This window comes from Chaetodon auriga, chromosome 3 (genome assembly GCF_051107435.1).
Source record: "Chaetodon auriga isolate fChaAug3 chromosome 3, fChaAug3.hap1, whole genome shotgun sequence".
NCBI classification, from domain to species: domain Eukaryota; kingdom Metazoa; phylum Chordata; class Actinopteri; order Chaetodontiformes; family Chaetodontidae; genus Chaetodon; species Chaetodon auriga.
Genome location: NC_135076.1, coordinates 6179721 through 6201655, shown reverse-complemented (window position 1 = coordinate 6201655; position 21935 = coordinate 6179721). Strand labels below are relative to the sequence as shown.

The 21935-nt window shown below is 41.0% G+C and overlaps 1 protein-coding gene across 2 annotated transcripts in view; it reads right to left on the bottom strand.

Annotated features, from left to right (window-relative positions):
• Positions 1-348: 348 nt before the first annotated feature.
• LOC143318577 (tensin-3-like) overlaps positions 349-21935 on the bottom strand; it is a 49254-nt gene continuing 27667 nt past the window's right edge. For both annotated transcript variants that reach the window (XM_076726997.1, XM_076726998.1), the window contains 11 exons: positions 7824-7974; positions 6782-7236; positions 5971-6054; positions 5696-5827; positions 5273-5368; positions 3811-3888; positions 3593-3670; positions 3199-3367; positions 3030-3098; positions 2305-2334; positions 349-1414 (listed from right to left, as the gene is read on the bottom strand). In XM_076726997.1, the coding sequence (XP_076583112.1) occupies positions 1273-1414; positions 2305-2334; positions 3030-3098; positions 3199-3367; positions 3593-3670; positions 3811-3888; positions 5273-5368; positions 5696-5827; positions 5971-6054; positions 6782-7236; positions 7824-7974 (1484 nt within the window). In that variant the 3' untranslated portion in view covers positions 349-1272. The remainder of the gene's footprint in view (positions 1415-2304; positions 2335-3029; positions 3099-3198; positions 3368-3592; positions 3671-3810; positions 3889-5272; positions 5369-5695; positions 5828-5970; positions 6055-6781; positions 7237-7823; positions 7975-21935) is intronic.

The following is a 21935-nucleotide window of genomic DNA, read 5'->3' as shown; positions in this document are numbered from 1 at the left end:
TTTAAATGAAACTATATATCTGTGAGACATATTAAAGATTTATATCTCAGGAGGAACCAGTGGGCCTGGGCCCACACCAAAGTGCATGTCGAGATACTTCTGGAGGTAAGTAAGAAAATGTGTTTTTCTTTATGTGACTTCACCAGCGCTTTAATCAGATGTCAGGGTTAGAGGTGCCTTAGTAACTGATAATAGGTTGTTTACAAATCCGCAAAACAAGATTACTTTGATGACTCAAGGAAGATGTGAATAGAAAAATATACTGGGGGAACTAAAACTTTGACATCACAGTGAGTGTATTTGATCTCTTAATGGAGAAAATCAGAATGACCTTTTCATGGCACAACAACTGTATATACATCTGTATTACTGTGTTACTGTAAAAGGAACATATTGACATCTATATTAGTAATACAACAAGTATACACGGACAGCAAATGCAGTATCTTGTGTAAAATACGACATCCTTCCTGCAACAATATATGACATAATTGTGTACATTCTGAGGGACGCTGCCTTTAATCCTAATGTACAGTATGCGTTAATATACAAAAATATATGACAAGTATATTTAGCAAAATGAAAGACTTACACACAACTGTAAAAAGGGATAAATACTATAAACACAATAAATCCATCTTAAGTTCAAGGCAACCACATTACTGGCTTTGTCGTGTGACAGTAAAGTTGGCTTTGTTTTAACATCTAAAAATTGCTGGTTTGCACAAAAGTGATGGTGAAACCTGATTTACACATTTTACCAAAAGGACAGGGCTTCGGAATTACAGTCATGCTTAAAAATATGTGGTCATGTATAGAATATCTGCTATTCACCAGAAGTAATCAGAAATAAATGTGTTATATTTGTCAGCTATGACTGCTGGCAACAAGTAAAGGCAGTGTAATATGGTACATTTCGAGTAAGTTCAGAGATACTGGTTGACTAAAGAAGTCAAAATATGACCAAATCTGACTTTCATACTAGACTCTGTTTGGAAAACTGGGATTTTATACAAATTTTACACAAATGTCCTAAGATGCATCTTAAAGTAATTACAGCCTCCTGCTGATATTTAACCTTATACATGACAGTCTTATCCCCCCCTAGTGGCAGTGCAGTCAGTCCAAAATATACAAGTTCATTCTGCAGGATGGACCAACAGGACTGGGTTCTGGAGTGTGTAGTTTCAGAGTTTCTGGCTCTTGGGGGAGAAGTTGCTGGAAGTTGATCCCCACTCCAGCTTCCTCACTCTGCTGTGAGTCTCTTTGTCCTTACTTCTTATGTGACCCAATCATCACTTTCGAGACAAAGTTGACAATAGCGCTCGCCGGCTGCTCGGGGTCGTGCTCAGCAAACAGATGGCACATATTTTCAGTGTCACTCTGAGATTTCCTGGCTACAAATCCAAAGATCCTGGAAGAAATGGACAGTGACAGATAGGACTATATATAGCAGAGCAGAGAGACTTTAGAGCTTAACTACATCTCACAAATTTCACATTACATGTAGGTAGACATTCAATGTTAGAGTGTTTTTTTTTTTTTTTCATTTTTGATAGAAAACTGTTTTTATGGGAGAAAACAACTCTCAAACCAGTCCTGCAGCAAAAATATCCACTTTCTCAGCATGTTGCAAACACAGCTAAATGTTCTATAGCAGTATTAGATATTCTGAGTTTTGAGGCATTCTGGTGGTCTGGTGGTTTAGGGCATCAACCACAAAACACCAGTGTCCCCTCATCCTCTCATTTCCAGTTAACTCTCCATGGTCAGCTCTTTAACAAAGGTGAAATGATATTTGGCTTGTAAGGAGGCCAGTAATTTCAAACAAACTTGCACAAACTCAACTCAGGAATTTAATGTAACTGACATGAATTCAAGCTCATCACAGCTGCACTTCATGAAGAAAGAACTGGCAATCTTTTTACAGCCATCTTTCAACTGTGCAGCAGCTGTGAGTGTTTGATATTTAAAGACCGTTCAGGACAACCTAAGCAAGACACAGTTAGAGATCCTGGGAGCTGAATGTCTGTACGTCACATCATCAAACAATCTCACTAATATGGCCAATTTCTGTGAAACCAAGATATGCTTATTTTTCTCATTATTTAATTGTGCTACTTATTGCATCTATGGTTTGCATGTTATTTCTTTCCTCATGCAACCACTGACAACACTCCAATCTTTCACCAGTGCAAATGAAGATGCAACGTAAACACCTTTTTAGTGTTGTGCATGTAATACAAAAACATGTCAACACAATGCATCCTAACAGGGTGGAGCAATGATAGAGACAAGACTTACTTTGCAGTGGAACCACTGTCTCTTGTCCATCTGTTAGGGGAATAACATAATAAAGTTATCACACTGCTATTGGCTATCAAATGTATACATTTATATATCACATACTGTGTTTACATATACATTATGTTAAATATAAATATGTAAATGACTCTGCCTACATGGAGTGTAATAGACTGATAACACAAAGTTAAGACAAAACTCTGGATAGGATATATATCATTTTGTCAAAATATTATCATTGCAGGGCAAGAACTAATCAGAGAACAATACACAGAATTTAACTTTTAGTAAAATTCTGCAACCATCTTCTATAATATGTATGATATAACATGTAGAATATGTATTATGACTCCTTACTTAACTTTCTGTGGTATTTTGCATCTAATAAAGCCCCCTGGTTGATTTATATTACAGGCTGTAATCTAACTCTCATATATTATGATGTCTTCCACTCTTCCAAAAAATGTCTTCTATTCTTGAAAAATTTAGTCTATTCAAAAATTTTTATTTTTTTTTACTGTATATAATTAACCACTGTCCTGTAACCTAAAGCCTAAAGGCCACTCGGTGCATTTTGATGTGGATCTTGAAATCTGCTTTTATTAGAATAACATAATGTGCAGCCTAGGTGGAGACGTGCTCTTTCTCGTGCTTTCCGTGAGAATATAAACAAATAACGACAATAGTGTTTCTGCAGTTCCTGTTACTGAAGTCACGATACTCACTTCCTGCCCTGTGGGTCCAGGGAACAGAAGATGACGGTGTTCACTGCGTAATGTCTCCTGAAGAACAGCCTGCAGGAACAAACAGAGACAGCCCCTGTGAACATGTGGATTCTTGGGAGATTACATCTGTATCTGTGTGTGTTTGGACTCTACATGTATGAACACTCACTTCCTCTGGTTGTCAGTGAGTGTGATCCCCTGTGCCGACACTTTGAAGTGGACGACGGTGGACGCTGGAGGGGGGTCCATGGAGAGTGTCAGCGTGGTCGCCTTCTGAACCGCCTGATGTCCCGTCAGTGACTCCAGGGCCACAGAGCCCAGGTACCACACGTTACACGCTGCAGAGTAACACACACACATGCAAACACACAATAAAGGAAGAGCTCAGCACAAAAAGAAAATTAACCATTGCTGAGAAAAGACCTAAGGAGTTTTGTGTGTTATGCATCAGATATAAACTTCACTGAAGTATCAACAGATGCAGGGTGTGTATAGATGATAAATGAATGTGCTGTACACAAACAAACACACAGATTTGTGTACATGCACTATCTGTCCGGTACCTGCTCCCTGTTTGAGCAGTTCAGCCGCTGAGTTTGTCGATGTCTGTGCAGACGAGTCATTCAGCTCCTCCACCGGGTCTGCAAGCAAAAACACACAGAGAGACGAGGGTTTACTGACCAAGAAACACACAAACATTTGTACCAGGCATGCACACACACACACACACACACACACACACACACACACACACACACACACATACGTGCACACAGTTTACCTCTGTCGGGCAGGATGAGTTTACAGGGCAGAGCCAGAGGGGTGATGGAGTGCTGACAAACCAGAGCTGTGAGGCTTCCTGCCAGTTAAATAAAAAATACATTCATGATGAACATTTTTCCAAAAAGCTCTGCTATCCAGACTGATCATTAGCGAATGTGTGAAGACGAATGGAACCAGCTGCACCTCCTCGTACTGACCAGTGGAGGGTGGCAGAGGAAACACATTATAGTCCTGCGATCCTGTCCTATAAAAAACTCAGTGGGTCCGTCCTGGTGGACCATTAACATGGGTTTAAGGAAGCACACTGCCCACTGGACTGACTGGGGCCGGCATGTTAGAATGTCAGCTCAGTTTCAGTGTGTTTTGCTTCATTGTACCAAGAGTTCACGGTCCTGGCCTGGTGCTGGTGGAGAGCACTGTAGTTTACTGTTAGTTGTGCTGTTGGAGGCTATGCTCCAGAGATATGCTCTTCTTTTGACTGTTTAACATCCAATAAAAGAGTTCACATTTTTACTCCTGGAGCAGCTTGGACTTTAGCATTCTGCTTACATCGAGTGTTAACACAACAGCTGTTTACTTGTTCGTTTTCCTTTGGCATGTTAAACTGTTTGGTTTACTTTGGCAGCTCTGATTCTGCATAATGATATGATCACATATACTGTGAGCCAAGAGACGTTTGTCAGCCTGTGACAGATTTAACCACACTACTCTGCAGAACTGCTTCATTACGTGTCTTCATTTGTAAGACACTGGATTAGCAATTTTATCCAAAAGCAGTTACTACGTTTACATGCAGTCAAAAACCCTTTCATAACCGGAATATCAGCAATAACCCGGTTGCGCACGGCCATGTAAACACCTTGAATAACCGGAATATGCTCATATTCCTGTTTTTAAAAACCCGAATATTTGGTCATGTATACGTCTAACGGAATATCCCCATCGAACGGAACATTAATTTGTGTTCTACGCATGTTCTATTCGCAAGGAATCTTGGTCTTTTGAGTGCAGGAACTACTTGTTGAAAACATGGCAAAACAGAGGACACCACACTTTTGGAGCGAGGAGGAGACAAGTCACCTCGTAAGTGTGGTGAAAGACATGAATATCATGTCTTTTGTGGACAGTAGAAAGTACCGGGATAGTGAGATCTACAAGAAGGTGAGCGAAAAGTTACGCTACGTTAAGCTGAAATGATGCTCATTGCGTCATGACATTATCCGTGCGTCGACATGTTGTCCGTGCGTCACTGTTTTGATTGGGATATCCCAATTGAGGAATAACCCTGTTTGCTCACGCATGTAAACAGGTTATTCCGAATGTTTCAGAAACCGGAATATTGACCATAACCCGAATATTGACTGCATGTAAACATAAATACATTGTGAAGAATTTGAGCAAGACATGAGATAAACCAGCACCAAATGATTAAAGACGCTCCAAAGCATCAGTATTCTCACCAAAGTACGGCTCGTTGGGGCAGCCTTTCAGACGAACTCCTTTCTGCGTGCACTCTATCAGGAAGTGTCTCACCAGCTCATTGGACAGGTCCCCTACTGCAGAGACACAGAGAAAACGTCTGTGTTTTAGTATATTTGCATGTTGTTACTGATCACCTTGAAACGCTTTTATATCAGAACATTAATTTCAGAGAACTTCAACTTCAGAAAGTAAATCATATTATATAAAACATCACTGAAAAGGTCATTTTGAGGCTGCATGGGCTGATTTCTAAAGGAGCACTTGAAAATGTGAGTCACATGTATGTGTATGGAATCCCAGCTAAAGGCAATATATGTTTTTTCCAAATAGAGGACAGTTTCTGTAGAGCATGATGGTACATTCTAAAAGCAGAGGTGAAAGCTGTCAGATATCCCGCCTACCTTTCTTACTCTGCTGGAGCACAGACGGAGGGGGCGTGGCCACCTTCATGGCCAACCCATACGCCCCACGAAATGAATGACTGTCTCTGACGATGAACGAGCCCGGCTCTTTGTCCTTTAGCACTGTGATGGCTGTTCAGCAGAGGGAGGAAACACAGATAAGCTAAAGTTAGAATCATCGTGTTCACGCTGTACAAGGAGCAGACCTTTGCACAAGGGCGTATTATCTGCTTGGAAGTGGCTGTTTGGCTCTCCTGTCCAAGACCAATATTTACCTTGGTCTCTGGAAATGTCGGGCTTGTACCAGAACTTGGAGGTGTCCTGAACAAACTTCACAGTGTCCTGCTTACTGCCAACGTCTGCGAGACACAGATTAAGCTCTAAATTAGGTTTCAGACTGGCTTTTGCCCAAATATGACATGGCAGCAGAGAAAAAATGAAGTGAGAGAGACTTTGTTACAAGGTCAGTGCACCCAATGACAAACAGATGCATTATCGCTCAGCCCTGTTTATAACCATGCAGGTAATTCCAGTTTTAGATGTGGAGATTTAAGATATTCTTGTTTGAAATTTCTTAACCCTGAAAGAACTGAAAATCTTTAAAAACTCAATTTATAGCTCCAGTAACAATGCCTCAGTTACTCACCTTAATCCAAGACCCCAGCAATTTTTTTCTTAACAGTGCAATGGAACATTATTCTTCAAACATACTCCCTCTCAAAACAAAACCATTTCCTCAAAATACAAAATTATTACTTAAAGGCCTTTAATGCTCCGTCATGCATTGGAGCCATGTCCTGCTGAAGAAGAAGACCCCATGAAATATGTTCCAATTTTTCAATGTTTGATCTGCAGAAGTAAAATTCCATTTACCTCCATTGTTTTGGGAACGTCAGTAAAAGTTTTCTGAAAACCTACAGTCCCTCTAGGAGACGTTTTTCAGCCAGAATTGACTGAATTTGGGGCAGCTTTTAGAAAACTTGCAAATTTGCAAAAAAAAAAAAAAAAGATGGAATCAGTCTATCAATGCCACAGACAGAGACATAAAGACAAACATCCTCATCCCTGCACAGTGGGACAGTGTACCTGCTCCTGGCGATGGGGCCCCACTGAGTCCTCTGAGGGGGTCAGGTGTCATGGAGGACAAGAATGGGATGCTGAGACTGCTGCCACTGTGAGGGCTGGAAAACCCGCTTAAAGAGGGGGAGTGGGAGCCAAGCTCTACCCCCTCACCCACTTTCCTCTTCTCAGGCAGCATTGGAGGGAGGCCCCCATGCCCCCTGAGGTTCAGACTCCCAAGGCCCTCCATGGCCTCCAGCAGGCTGTGCTCCAGGCTGCCATTACCCAACAACAACGAGGACAAGTCTGTGCTGTTTGTCTCCCCGTGGACCCCCAGACCTCCACCCAGGCCTTTCAGAGCCCCCCGGGGAGAGCTGTGGGCATTGGGAGTGCTGAGTGAGAGAGGGGGTGAGGGCTGGGGGGGATACGGGGAGTTCAGGGAGTTTGGAGTCCGGTCGTGCCACACAGGAGGAGGGGTGGAACTACAAGAGGAGAAAGAGGGAGCATTAGAGGTGGAAATAAAGACATCCAGGCATCCAAATAAAGCATCAGAACTGGAAATGGATTAATGTGAAGTCTAACAGCCTCATCTGAAAAGGGAGCAGGAACTCAGACTTTATTCTAGAGCTTGTTTGTCTGACATGTTTTGATGGCAGGGTTTTGCAGTGCAGCAGCAGCAGTCGATGCACTGTAAAACAGAACTCTGAGGCCAGCATACTCTTCCAAAGCATTCTTGTTTTGTTCTCTTCGTGCTGCACAGCATTTAAGCAGATTTCCTGCAGAAAGTCAACCCACAAGGGCAAACTGGGCATGTGCCCAGGGCCCTGACGCCAGGGGGGCTCTTGGCCTTATGGATTATTTTAAGGGAGTAGAAATAAAGCTAAAAGAATGCAGTCTATATGGCAGTAGGCCTACAAGTAAAGACAAACTGTAATATGATTAATCGTGTTTGTTTGGGTATTTTGTGGAAGCCAACTTAATGACTTACTGTCAACCATGACTTCAACAAGTCAAAACACATCAGCACTTAATGTACCATGCAGTACCATGAGCCCGCCTGTGTGGTTACCTGTCTGTTTGTGGGAGGGGGCTCTCTGATGACATCGAGCTCATGGAGCCGAAGATCCTCTGACAGGAAGCAGGAGTGACTGATACTTCAGATCTGAAGAGGTCTCCCTCTGTGGAGCCGTGGTTCATGCTGTCCAGGAAACTCCGGGAATCTGACCAAAAAAAAGACCAGACAGACAAAGTCAATCTTCTACTGCATAACTGACCAGATGTACAGTAAAAGTTCCCAGGATGTGACATAGGTCCATAAACTATAAGAACTGCCCTCATAGTGCTAACTGATACCTTTGTTAGAATTATCCAACCATCAACCTGTACCAGCACTTGTGATTTCTGAGAGAAATTTGGACTGAAATTCCTCTTAAACCCTTTTTCATTCAGGAAATGATTCCTGGCAGCAAGTGGAATTGTTTTTCAATAAGAAAAATATTGCCAACCTCATCTTTCACACTATTTTCTCCTCTCACAGCTTCTCACCTTCCCCTTGGCAAGAAGTGAATAAGTATATTTCCCCAAATCATTATTTCTTCACAACAGACCTGTGAAGGCAGTACTGTACATCATTACAATCGTACCAATAAAGCACATTTGACTGTTAATTTGAATCAGCAGATATTGACAGCGTGTAGAAGTAGAGGTGTGTGTGACACTGAAGGGGGGGCGTTCCAAACATGACATCCTGACACTCTGACAACACAGTGTGTCATTCAGCAAACATGAGGGCAGGCCTCCTCAGGCCACAGACAGGCCTGTGAAGTACGATGAGTCACCGTGTAAAAAGTCAATCATTATAAAGAGCTCCTTGTTCAGGCCGGCTGCACCCCCCACCCCCCATCCTCCATCCTCCCCCTCCTCTTTTCCGCTCTTTCCCTCCATTCAAGCACTCTGAGATGGAGGAATTCAGACTCAACCGTCAGCTTAGTTAGTGATCAGGCTGGACAAGCTGCATCATCTCGAGTGGATTATATCATCATGCATGTCCTCTTAGTGAATTTGAAGAATGTTTGAGTGTTTGCATACACATACACACACACACACACACACGCACGCACACACACACACACAAAGTGGGAATTTACATAACACTATCTGAAGGCATGGTAACAGTGCCAGCAAAGTTATGTCCTGCCGATGTGTGAAAGGAAGTGGTGGAAAATACATTTACTCAAAGTTTTGAGGCGCTCTCATTTTACATGAGTTTTTCCAGTTTATGCCACTTCTCCATTGCATTTCAGGTGGGGAAATTTTTCCTTTCACTTCAACACATTTATAAGAGACCTGTTGTTAAGTTACTTGCTACTTTGTAGATTTTACAGAAAACATATCCTCATAGATGCCTTGTTTTAAACCAACAACTGCTAACAGTATACAGTCATTAAAATTAGCTCCATGTCAACCAACTACAACATTAAAATGCTGTTTACATCTTCATGCATATATTAAAACACAATAATAGTAGAAAGGGGGCATGAAGACCTACATTCACTGTGTGTTTATTTATTTTTCATAATTCAACTGCTTATTTGTTAAGGAGCTGCTTCAGCACAATGTCAGTAAACAATACAGTAGATATCGGCATCAGCTCACTTTGTGGCCCTTTAATGCAGAACTTTTACTTGAAATATGTTTACATTGTGTTCTTACCACTTTTATTTAAGTTAAGGATCACATTTTTTCCTCCACCACCGGTCAAGGGTTTAATATGTTTTTCACATGGCTGAATGTTTCCCACACAGATTTCTATAGTACCAACATTATGTATGGTGTATCAGATGTCCATAAGTGCGATCTTACTGGCAGCTGCACTGAGCAGGACTCATTAAACATATGGAAAGTTATTTTGCATGTGCAGCATCTGTCTATCAGCTCATCAGAATATCGAGAATAGGAGTGCGCAATATACAGATTGCTGTAACAGCACATGCAGAACATAACTAAGTCCATTTACTCAGGATTTGGAGGTAGTTGTACTTAATTTGAGTATTCCTGTTTTAATTACTCTTCCTATCAAATTTCAGTGAGGAAGTTCATACTTTTTTGTATTTTTTACTCCATTCACTTCCAGTTATTTGATGGCTAAAGGTTCTAGTTTAGTTCTTAGTAGGATTAAAGGTTTTTAGTATAGTATTATGCCTGCTATATGTATCATTTTAGTTAATGTTTTTGATGTCTAAAGTTCAAGTTAATGCCTTTACGTGCACATGTAAACACTTCAGTAATGACTGATTTGTCCTTGATAGTCACAGAAAGCTGTTTTACTTAAAACAACAGTGAGACTGTCAGCATTGTGCAGGCAATCTGTTACTTTTCAAAAAAAAATACAGTTTGAATGAAATACCAACACATGATCAGTTTAATTAATTTTAATACAAGCAGCAGGGTTGAGCCATGATTTTACAACGTACATCAATGGCGCTAAATCCAACAGACATTAATCAGATGGTCTAATAACCCCCAGTTATACACACACACATATGCACCGTGTATCTGATACAGTATACATAGGTGGGCGACACTCAACTTGAACTCTTACTGGTTAAAGGTCAAGTGCACAGAGCAGGTTATGCTGTGGACCTAAACTTCTCATCACTGACACTCACACTTACTCATAACACAAGTGGAGATAGTCCACAGTTAACGTTGTTGTTGCTGCTTGAAGAAAACAAACACAAACACAAAGTGAGGGGAATGCACTGAGGGCAGCAGGATTCCTGAAACATTCCCACAGTCCCTGTCAGTTTTTCTCTCTCGGGACGGTTCCCAGAAAGCTGCAGAGCTTCATCTCCCTCTGTTCCCACGGCTGATTCTCCTCACTGAGGTTTGTCACATCTGCTGCTCCGCAGCTCACCCAGTTAATTAGAGAACAGCGTAATCCATGGCAACACCAGCTGACCCCACCCTGACCTCTGACCTCAGACCAGACTCTGCTCTGGAGGGCTCCAGTGGTCTTTATTACACTCTAACACACTTTTCACCTCCTGTATCCATGCAGTACTGTATCCATAGCTACTCGCTTTCAGTGAGACGCGTATTAATGAGGAGACCTGGAGAGACGGCTGAGAGAAAGAGCAGTCTGTGCCAAGTGTGAAATGCATGGAGGATAGATAAAGAAATCAATTACAGCATTTTTCCACAAAAATTTCTGGACTCTCTCTCTTCCAAAACATGAAAGTGACCCCTTTGCCAGACTATCCTTGGTAAAACAGTTACTGTGCAGAACCTCAATGCCATGGCGTCCGTGACACCAAGTACCAAAAACTTGGCCACATACAAGGGTTTTTTGATCTGACAATTTGATGGTGCCGCTGCCGAAAATATAACTGTTTTTGGTGAAGATTCATTTAGATTTAGGCACAAAACCAACTTGGTTAGAGTTAGGTAAAGATAACGGTTTGGATAATAATATATTAATATTCATGTTAGTATAGGAAAAACATGGTTAAGCCTATGGAACAATCATGGTTAAAATTTAATTTAGTTTAGGGACTAAAGCTGAAAAAGTAGCCTTGGATCTGACATGATTATTAATATATACTGTAACAGTTAAAAACGCCACTAAATAAATAAATCACAGTTTGTGATTCTAATATAAATTTGTCATTTTTAGAACTCTTAGCAGAACCAGCAGGAAAATGTGTAACTGTCCTTCATAAATCAAGCTATGTTTTCTTGTTTCTTGTTCTTTCCCCTGAATATTCCTTCTTCTCTGAGAGTATTTTTACTTAATTCACATCAGCACACAGAAACCAGTTTTTTCATTCTATACTGAAGACATTACTGTGTGCAAACACCTGACACACTTTACCATTTATTATTTTTGAAAACCTCTGAGTGTATTTCCCCTTCACTTTTTTCAACTGTGTGTTTCTGTCCATTGTTTTCTCCTCACTTGTGCAGCTCTGAGTGCACACAAAGCCTCTTCAGTTTGAGCTGAACTGTGCAAAACCAGTGCCATATGGCAGAGACCCATGTGGGCACGACTGCCAACCTCCACCAGCCACTTGACCCCCCCACTCCCCAAAATGCCCACAACACACACACACACACACACACACACACAGGCGTTCCTCATCACAAAGACTGACAGTTTTATGGCTCAGACTGAAGATGTTTGCATACCTTCATGCTTGGTATGAAGATAATCCCATTAATCAATAAAACCACAGTGAGGTTATCTGGAGCTAATATTTATCTTCATGTTTCCCACCTTAGACCGCACTGTTACATAAGCAGGCTGGTATGAAAGGCAAGGCAGGGAAAAACAGAGACGAAGAAATGCAGAAAGATGAAAACATACAGCTGTCACATGTTCAGTGCTGCTAAAGAGCTCCTGTGTTGTGTTGTGACAAAGAAATTCCTTTCCTTGTCTCTCTTTATTTCTTCCACTCACGCATCCAAACATTTACTCTGTAAGCAGCGTCGCAGTGGACAGAAGGGTGAGCCTACACACATGCATAAACACAGTGATGCACATGGAGTTATGCAGGACAAAAGTGGGTTTGCAGACTCCCTGATGACCACAGGAATGTGTGTGCAAGCACTTTGTATGCACACACACACACACACACACACACACACACACACACACACACACACACACACGCACACAGACTGAGGCTGACAGGTCTGAAGGTCTATGGCATGTTACAGCTGTTCACAGCGATCAGAGGCTGCAGCTTCTCAGGGAAATGACAGGAAAGGGGAGTAAGAGATGGTCTAATAACCCCCCCGTTATACACACACACATATGCACGGTGCATCTGATACAGCATACATAGGTGGTCGACACTCAACTTGAACTCCTATGGGTTAAAGGTCAAGTGCACAGAGCAGGTTATGTTGTGGACCTAAACCTAAGAGTAAAGTTCTCATTTATGATTTGAAAATTCAGTCTGTTTTTACGTTAGACAGATGACATTAACTCTAGGAGGCAGGTCATTCATGATATTGGACTCTGATGGTCAGATGACTTACCAATATTTAGTCCAGACATGATGAACTGAACAGGTGTCTAAGACTGCATAAAGACCGGGGTAGAGTAGGGACATCTGGCTCGATTTCACCTACTTCCAGCAAAAAGTCTGAAGAGGGTGCATACTCTGCTTACACTCGAAATGTTGCTGGTGACAAATGAAATGGCAGAAGCTTCTATGTTTAAAATCAGATCAAGCAAAACCGCCGCCAGTTGCATAAAACCACACCAACCAATTCTTTTCACACCTGAAAACACAAACTCTAACATATTACTACCTTGGAATGGTTATGGCTAACATGCTATCTGTAGAATAACACTTCCAGCAGCAACAGGACAACATATTTATCCCACTGGATCCATGTTTGCCTCAAGTCCAATATTCACTCTCCTAATAGCTCTGTTTTGGTCTTCACCAACTCCTGAGAAAAATATCTGGCTTATCAGCTGCTAAATGTTCCACTTTGTTCGCCAGCTAGTCTCGAACTGTGTCGGTCTTAATGTGTGGTGCTGGGCAGGAAGTGTACGCCGAGTTTGATGAGAATGTGACACTGAACTGTATGATAAGACCAAAACTAGGAGTTAAAAGAGGTTTAAAAGCTCAGTACAGCTGTAGAGTATGTGATGATTCCCTGTGGTTTTGTCCCTGTGGGTGACCCCTTTCACATAACAGGTAGTTATTTGATCCCTTGGGAATAAAATATTAATTAATAGAGCTTTAAGCATTGCTGAGTGATTTCTGCCAGTGGGCATGCAGCTCTCTCCTTGGTATCACTTGGCACTTCATCAGAATGCGATCAGTTGTCTTAAACTGCCCCCCCATTCTTCATTGAAAATCAATCAACCTCAAACCCGGCAGCGTCTTGCCTCCTCCTATTCAGAAGCTCTGAGTGTCCACACAGAGCATTTTTCTGTAGAAGAGGACAAACTAGTAGGCGGTCGTCTGTAAATTAGATTCCTCTGTTCTTCTGGGTGTTTGGACGGACAGCTTTATCGACTCAGTGAAGTGGCAGAAGAGAGGCCAAGTTATGAGCCTGCTGAGGAGGGAGTGTAGAATAACAACACTACCAACAATTGGAGGGAGAGAAACAGGGTGAAGGGTAACAGTAAACAAGGCGGTGTTTGAAGAAAAGGTTATGGGAGAGAACACTGTCAACACTGAGGTGTTTATTGGTGTCTGAAGTATTCTGATAATGAGTTGATGACTTTGGAAACCGCAGTCAGAGGTGCTGCTGGCTTCACTCACAAGGACAATATGTGACCCACTTCATTCATCACAGCCTGGATCGGACATGGAGATATGTGATGGTGCTTGGTTAAATGTTCCTCAAGTGTTTTTAATGCATTTAGTTCATCTGAACTGCAGAAACGTTCCAGATATTTGATCATGTTTTGAAGCTAAAGTGAAATTCCTCAGGCTTTATTCATCTGGGCAAGTGATTACGGACCGTAAGTATTTCTCCTGGTGGGTCCATACATGTTGGTAGTTACAACATGTAACTGTGTTGCAGGAAGCTCTTGCTAACTTGTTGTTATGGTAAGATCTTTACATACTCATCTTCACTCCCTATGCATCAAATAAGTTTTGTTTTTCTGACTGCTTATTGAACGATCATCAAAGTCTACCTACCTCAGTCAAAACTGGCAAAATCTGGGTGAAAGGCAAAAGTTTTTAGAGATTCAAAGATTGTAATTCAAGGTGTGGTTAGGTTCTGCTTCACATTGAAATATAGTCACTGAAATGCTCCTGTAGTCCTCAAAGCAGCACACTTTAGACTAGTTTTAACCAAGACATCTAAACCAAATCAGTGTTCACTGGGAGAGGCATCAACTCTGTCTGTCCACAGCTCTGATGCCATCATGAGCAGGTCACACTGAGTTTAACTCCACTAGTCTTGTGGTTTTGGCTGCATCCACAGCATTTTTGACCACACAGTCAATTATCCTTTATAGATATCAACACATGAAGCTGCTGGAAGTTTGGTATGACAGCAGAATTGTCAAAAAATCGCACAAAGCCATTTTCCCCTGTCAAAGGGTTTTTTTTGGGGATGTTTTTTTTTCCCAAATCAAGTGTTTAAGGAGAGAGGATGTTGTTTGCTGTACAAATTGTAGCATAAATAAAACAGTCATTCCTATGTTCATCACAGAAGTATTTGTTTCTGTCAGATGTGTCCCGTGTACTTGTTTTGGTTCATGACTCCCTCCAGCTCTTCTAAAAACTGTGCAAGTCTGTGTCACAGTTGAGGAATGATACTGCAAATGAGATGATTATCTCTTAAAGGAACGCAGACAAATTCTCTTTGGGTCCTCTGAGGCCATTTCTTGTTCTTTTCTATAATCAGATTGTCTCTCTTCAGGTTTCGGTGTCTCATCTGAAGTCCTGATGTCAGGTGCAAATCCTGTTGTATTCACCCCTGATGAGGCCCAAGAAGCTCCTGAGCTCAGCTGTATTTGTTGGACTGTGTTCAGAACCAACAATGGCAATGCATCAATAAAACACAGCCTCCTCATTCATTTTCATTCAGCAAAACAAATGCAAAGCAGTCCAGCCAAAAGTGAGAAAGCTCGCTCAACTTTTGTCACAGTGCTTGTGCAGTTCCAGACATCTGAATCAGTATGCCTGATTTATTCAGAAATTAAAACAAGCCGGGTGTTCACTGCTCACTGAGAAACAGTTGACCAATCAGACCTTTGTAGGTGGGATTAAGAGTGTCAATGTCATTTCGTGCACAGCTAGCTAGCTACTGAAGCGAGCTTCAGCCATCAAAAAGAGCAACAAAAATGGCAACAAGCATAGTTAAGATCAATGCAGGTGTACAAAACCAATAATCCTTAAATGAGTCTCATTAACATTTCTAAAATCTTCCTGAAAACCTTTTGTTCAACCGCTACAAGCAACTCATACAACAGTTTCTGTTGTCAACCAAAACGGACGTCAGCAGGAAAAACCACTTGCTACTGATTGGTTGGGGGAAAAGAAAAAGAAAAACCCTCCCAGCCAGAAATCAACTAACCAGAACACTGAAAATGAATGAATTCAGTCTGTTATCAAGGTACCAGAACACAGTCAACATAGCTCATTTGGGCACATTTCAAGTATTACAGGACACCTTAGTTGCAAAATCATGTGGATTATGTGACTCCAGCAGCGTCTGACATCTCTAAGCCTACAAACTAGACGTCAGAATTTGTACTTCATGTTTTTAGCCAGACCTGTAGGAGGAAACGGAGCTATTGTCGGTCTGAACTTGTGCTGCCTAATCCTCTGCATATGGATACCATGCATCCTGCAGTTTCATGTGTCTTGTCATGTTGTGGAGTACTGTAGAGTAGATATATGTACCAGACACCATTACATCACCACATGTAGGCCCATTGATGTTCTGGTACATCTCACAACATCTTGCAACACCACAGACCACAGGAACAAAATCCATGTTTCCTTCTTTCCATTTTGGTCTCTGCACCCTGAACTGGCCTTCTGTCCAGTGAGTTGTCAACATTTTCCGTCCTTGTGGCTTAAATTTTCTGCCTCTTTGCCCTTTATTTCCCGCAGTCCTATGAAAGCCAAACATTTCTCACGCAGCAGACCAGCAGACGTCTGTACGGTGTCTCAGAACAGCACAGTATCTTTGTCCCTCAGGAAAACATCCATTTGCTCCAAACTCAAATGTGGCAGCTGATGTCTTCAACCTGCCTTCAACACAGGCAAATGTCCCTGTTGTGTTTGGTTCTGCACCTATTTCATTATCAGTTCATCAACCAGTTACTTTCTCAATTTGGTTTCTGAGGCCATTTCTTCTTCTTCTCCATATATCAGTACTGAGGCTCTCCTTCTGTTTCAGTGTCTCATCTGTAGTCAGGTAAGATTAAGTCAAATTCACTCCTGATGAGGTCTTAGAAGCTTCCTATTTCAGCTGCATTTGTTAGACTGCGTTCAAACCATTAAAACACAGCCTACAGTTATTGATTTATCACAAATGGTTTGGTCTACAATGTGTCATCAAATAGATAGCTTCATTTATGGGTTTTGTGATTTCCTAATAATTCCACACTAAAATCCTCACACATATCTGAGAAAGCTTTATGCATGCATGGTATGAATTATGAGGAAATAGTATTACTATTGAAATAACTGCTCCTTTTGAAGCCAAGTAAATCTTAATTAATTAGGCTATTCATTGATTATGCTAATATGTATTCCTTTATTCCTTTACCCCATAGTTTATTGTGGCAATTAATTGGAAATAATCACTTGAACACAGTGTCTGTTTTGCCTATAATTAGTACCAATTTACAAAATTATTTCCAGGAATGTCTGTAGAAACTATTGAGATTATACCAAAGTGTTAGCCAGTTTGTGAAGGTCCACCATGCTGCAAATCCTCACAATAGAGAAGCTAGAACTAGAGAATATCTGAAATTTCAGTTTGATAAATGACTGGAATGATTAATAGTTGATCAAAATAGTTGCTGATTATGTTTCTGTGCACTGACAAATTAATTAAGTAATTGTTTCTGGTGTAGTTGTCTGCTCTATTTCGTCTGTAGGGCATATCTAACATATAAGTGTCAAGGCTGACGTCTCGTCATAAGTGCATTCAAGAACAAATTCAGTTTATTTGTTGCTGTTCTTAATTATTCCAGTTTCAACATGTGGAAAATATGTGCTGGACTTTGAAAGTTCTTTTATATGAAACTACTGCAAAGGTTTGGAACGAGTTAACTTGTGGCTCAGCGAGATGTTTTATCGTGTATGACATCTCTGGGAGCAATAAGCACCCCAACAAAAAAACAAATCTTCAAAGACTTTTTGGTTCAGCTCAGGTCGGTAGTGCAGAAAAAAGGGTGAAACGGCCTCCCTCGGTTAACCACCAATACATCAGCCTTCCATGACTGCATGATGGAGGCCAAAATAGCCTTTAACAGGATGAGATCATGAACACAGCACCAATGGAACAAACCATTTCATCATCCCACCAAGTGTGCGATGTCAGAGTCGCTGCAGATGCTGCTGTTCAGAACATTAGATCATCAACAACAAGAAAAGAGTCTTTTCATGCACAAAAAGACACAGAGATGAGGTTTTGAAGGGGGTGTGTTTGGATAAGAGAAAAGGCATCTGACAGAAAAATGCCAGAAGCTGTCTGCAAATACCAGGAGCCTGGAGGAGAGAGAGGAAGTGATTCTGTGCATGTGTGCCCCATAAAAAAAATCCCAGGAGGGACAGAGACACAGATAACAAAGTGTAAACAAGAGAAAATGAGCAGAAAACAGAGAGGAAACCTCCTGGTGAGAGAAGAAGAAACAAGGAGGAATGTAAGAAGAAAATGAAAAGGTGTTTAAGTTCATAAACTGCTTGCAAAGGTGGAGCTGGCAATGGTGACTTTGGAAGGTTTTTACACACACGTGAAGAAAATCATTCAATCACACATTCTCAAGCTTTCTGACACGTTTGCATGCATGTACATACCAAGAGATGCAGTCATGATGTGAGCCTTTCTGAAGAAACCCGTTATTTGCCGGTTTCCTGTTTACACCAAACTTTAGGACCACTCCGTCACCTTCCTGCTCCGAAATCTCTATCTCTCTCTGGTATGTTCCTCCCAGTGTGAATGAAATTCTCCTTATTACCAGAATCTCCTCCTCTCTCTTTCACTTCACTCTGCTACAAAGCAATCTGAGCCCGGCTCGCTGAAGCCTTTTCTTTTTTTTTGTTCAGGGGCTGGATCGTTTCGCCGCCATGCCCAAATCCTTTCGTCCCCCAGATGGAAAAATAAGCTCCCCGTTTGTTCCTGACTTGTTGTGACACTGCTCGATTTCTGGGTTTGTATGGAGGGAGGGACAAGAGGTAGAGAATTTCTCCCCCCTCCCCTCCATGCATGTCTACATACCCTACCTCCCACCCTCCCTCCTCTTCCTCTCACTGACCACTGAGCATTGTTCCTGCTGGGCCACTGCAAGCACTTTCACCCAATCAGAATGGATTCCAGTAGGGTCAGAGGTCATATGTGGCCTTTTATGGACCAGAGAGAGGAGGTGGTGGTTGGTGGTCGGGGGGGTTGATCTGGGGGTTTCTATGGCCTCTCTGTCAGGGCATGTGTGTCCACTCCCAGCATCTGTTTGCCACAAACACAGAGACAAAGGCATGCAGAGACATTCTGTCTCCTGCCATGTGTCTAATCTTAGCACATCATAAATTAGATCCTAAAGCTCTTGATTGAATTGTGAGTTTACTTTTGTTTCAGTGGAAGCATGTGCCGCATGCCTTATTTTAACCTCTGTGTCACAGGAAATGAGCTGGAATGGACATCAGCTCGGTCCATCAGTGACACTCATTAGTTTAAAGACACATGTCTTCATTTATGAAACTACAGGCTAGTTCTAAAATATTACAGAAACAAAAAGTTTTAACAGCATTAGAAAAAGGGAATAACTCCCAAAGTTGGAAAATGTGTTTATTTACTTTAATGAGAACTGTATCACTGTTTGTATGCTCAATATGAAGCAGGAGCTAGGAGATTGTTAATGTAGCTTAGCATGAAGACTGGAGACAGGGGAAACAGCTAGTCTGGCTCCATCCAAAAATAACATCTGTTAATCAGGACTGCTAAAGCTCAGTAATTGGCACATTATCTTTTGTTTGTTTGATTCAAAAACCAAAGCACAGTAGGCAAATTTTGTTACCTTTGACTGTTTCAAGCTAGCTATTTCCCCGTTTCCAGTCTTTATGCTAGGCTAAGCTAACCAGTTGCTTGGCCCAGCTTAATATTTAGCAGAAAAATATGACAGTGGAATTGATCCTCTCATCTATTACCCCAACATTGGAACACTGTATATAATGTCAATCTAAATAGATTGTAATCAGTGAAGTCTCGCCCCTAAAATAGCACCATTTTCTCCTGTTTGAGTTATGCTTGTTAAAAACTACATTGAGCTTTGTTTTGGGAAAAACTGAGTCTTTTTTTAACGGCTATATTATGCTTTTTGGGGTTTTCCTATTCTTTTAGTGTTAGCTTTTTTGTGCATGTAAAACTTCTGCAAAGTCCACGCCAAAGGGAGTTATTCTCTCCCATAAAAAGCTGCACATTTTTCCATGTTTTAGATTATTTATTCGTTGGTTAGCCGGTTTAACTTGGCACTACCAAATTGAGTGGCAAATGTGGTTACTCCCAAAGATGGGGAAATGTTACTTTTTGTGAGTTTATACTACAGAATCAGCTCAGCTAGCATTAGCTATAGATGCAATGCTTACAGACTGGGGGCAATATTTGACAAAAGTTGTAATATTCAGGGACAGTCAAGATAAACTGTGTGAAGATTAAGTCATTAAAGCCTCGTTTGAAGCCACATGACGAGAGTTGTAGGTTTGATTCTGGTAACTGTGTTTGCATGTTGGTGTTTATGTGTTTCTATATTATTACAGATATTCACGGAAGAAGTGCAGCTAGTTGGAGGCTAAAAACACCAGCAGAGGTGATGGGAAACACAGTGCCCAGCCTGCTCGGGCCTGTGTGAGCTGACCAAACAGAACAGACTGGGCTTACTGGGAGGGGGGCCTTAAGGAGGACTGAAGCTCAAATGGAGAGAACAGCTGTGCAGCAGCAATCCATAGTATGAGAAAAACAATGTGGTTTTATTTTTTTACATTTAAAGCATGTTAACCTGTTCCAGTGGACACCTAAAATAAAAGTATGAATCTGAAAATGAACATAATATGCCCTCTTTAAAAATGAAACTATATATTCATTCATGTCTTCGTGAGATGAATTTAGTTTCTGTCTCCATATTAAAAGGACTCAACTTAGTTGCGTTGAGTTACAGTAGCTTCCAATCTTTTTTTGACATCTGGATCACAGATTCTGCGTTTGAGTTGTATGTTTGAAAATTTAAAGATCCATTTCTCAATTTACATATAAAATTAGTTCGCCTTAAAAAGTTTTATCAAGGGGCCAGAATTGAAGATACAGGCCAGTTTTCCAACATTAATGAAAAATAAGACCCATGATAATTGGGTCATGATAATTATGTCATCATGACTTTTCCTTTGTTCTCTTAGCAATATACCTGTTGTATTTTCACACTTTTATCAATTTTTATTGATTTTCATGCCTTAATTGATTGATTGATTTTCTTTATTTTCATGCATTTATCACCTCCCAGCACTTTGGTCAACATTCATTGTTTTAAACTCTATAGATAAATTCACTTATGACATAATGAAAGTGTTCATCTTGCTGCTGAAAAATTGTTTTTTTGTGTTTCTGTGATCATGACTGAAAATACAGGCCAATATTCAAGAATAATAGGAATCTATCTAATCTTTAATAAGATGAGAACACATTAATAAGTAAGAATGAGCTGTTATCAAGTGTGTATTAAAGACCTGGCAATCAGTTTTTCATAATTTTTCAGTCATTTTGTTTATATTTGGATCAATAATTGTGCCTTTAAGTGTTGACCACAGTGGTTTTGTTTAGTTGATAATGTTGACATTGATCATCTCTCTGCACAAAATCTCTTCAGGATCAAAACCGGCACTTAAAACTTCATCATTTCATTCATCTTTGACAGCAAAGAGAGGTTCCCCCTGCCCTTTCAAAACACTCCCCTGCACTTTTTCCTGACCTTTGACCCCTGAGGTTCAGACAGTCAAGTGTTTGTCTGAATGGACCATCTGCCTCAGCTGAACCTCAGCCCATAACAACATCTACATTCCTTTGGCTGAATCCTGCTTCCGCTGGCTGAAAGCTTCTGTATATATCGCTGTTTATTTTGATTTGACTGCAAGTACACAAAGGAAATGTTATTACATAACATTTTAGAGATGCGCTTTGCCGTCACAAGGAAATGAAAGTGCACAAGGACAGAGGCAGCAGCAGCAGCAGAGTTCATCACTGGGTTGATGCATGGCAAAATACCGTAAAGTATGGAAAGAATGTCATCAATCTGTGGCCATGCATAGGCTGAAATCCATATGTAATATTACATACAGTATAACCTTACATTACATTTATTTAGCTGGTTAATTTCGTAGATTTCACAGTTTCTGTCTTTGGTTGAAACATTCACTGCTTTTCACTGATTTCATGAAATCATTTGTAAACCAAATAGCCAAAACTAAAATGACTTCGAGCT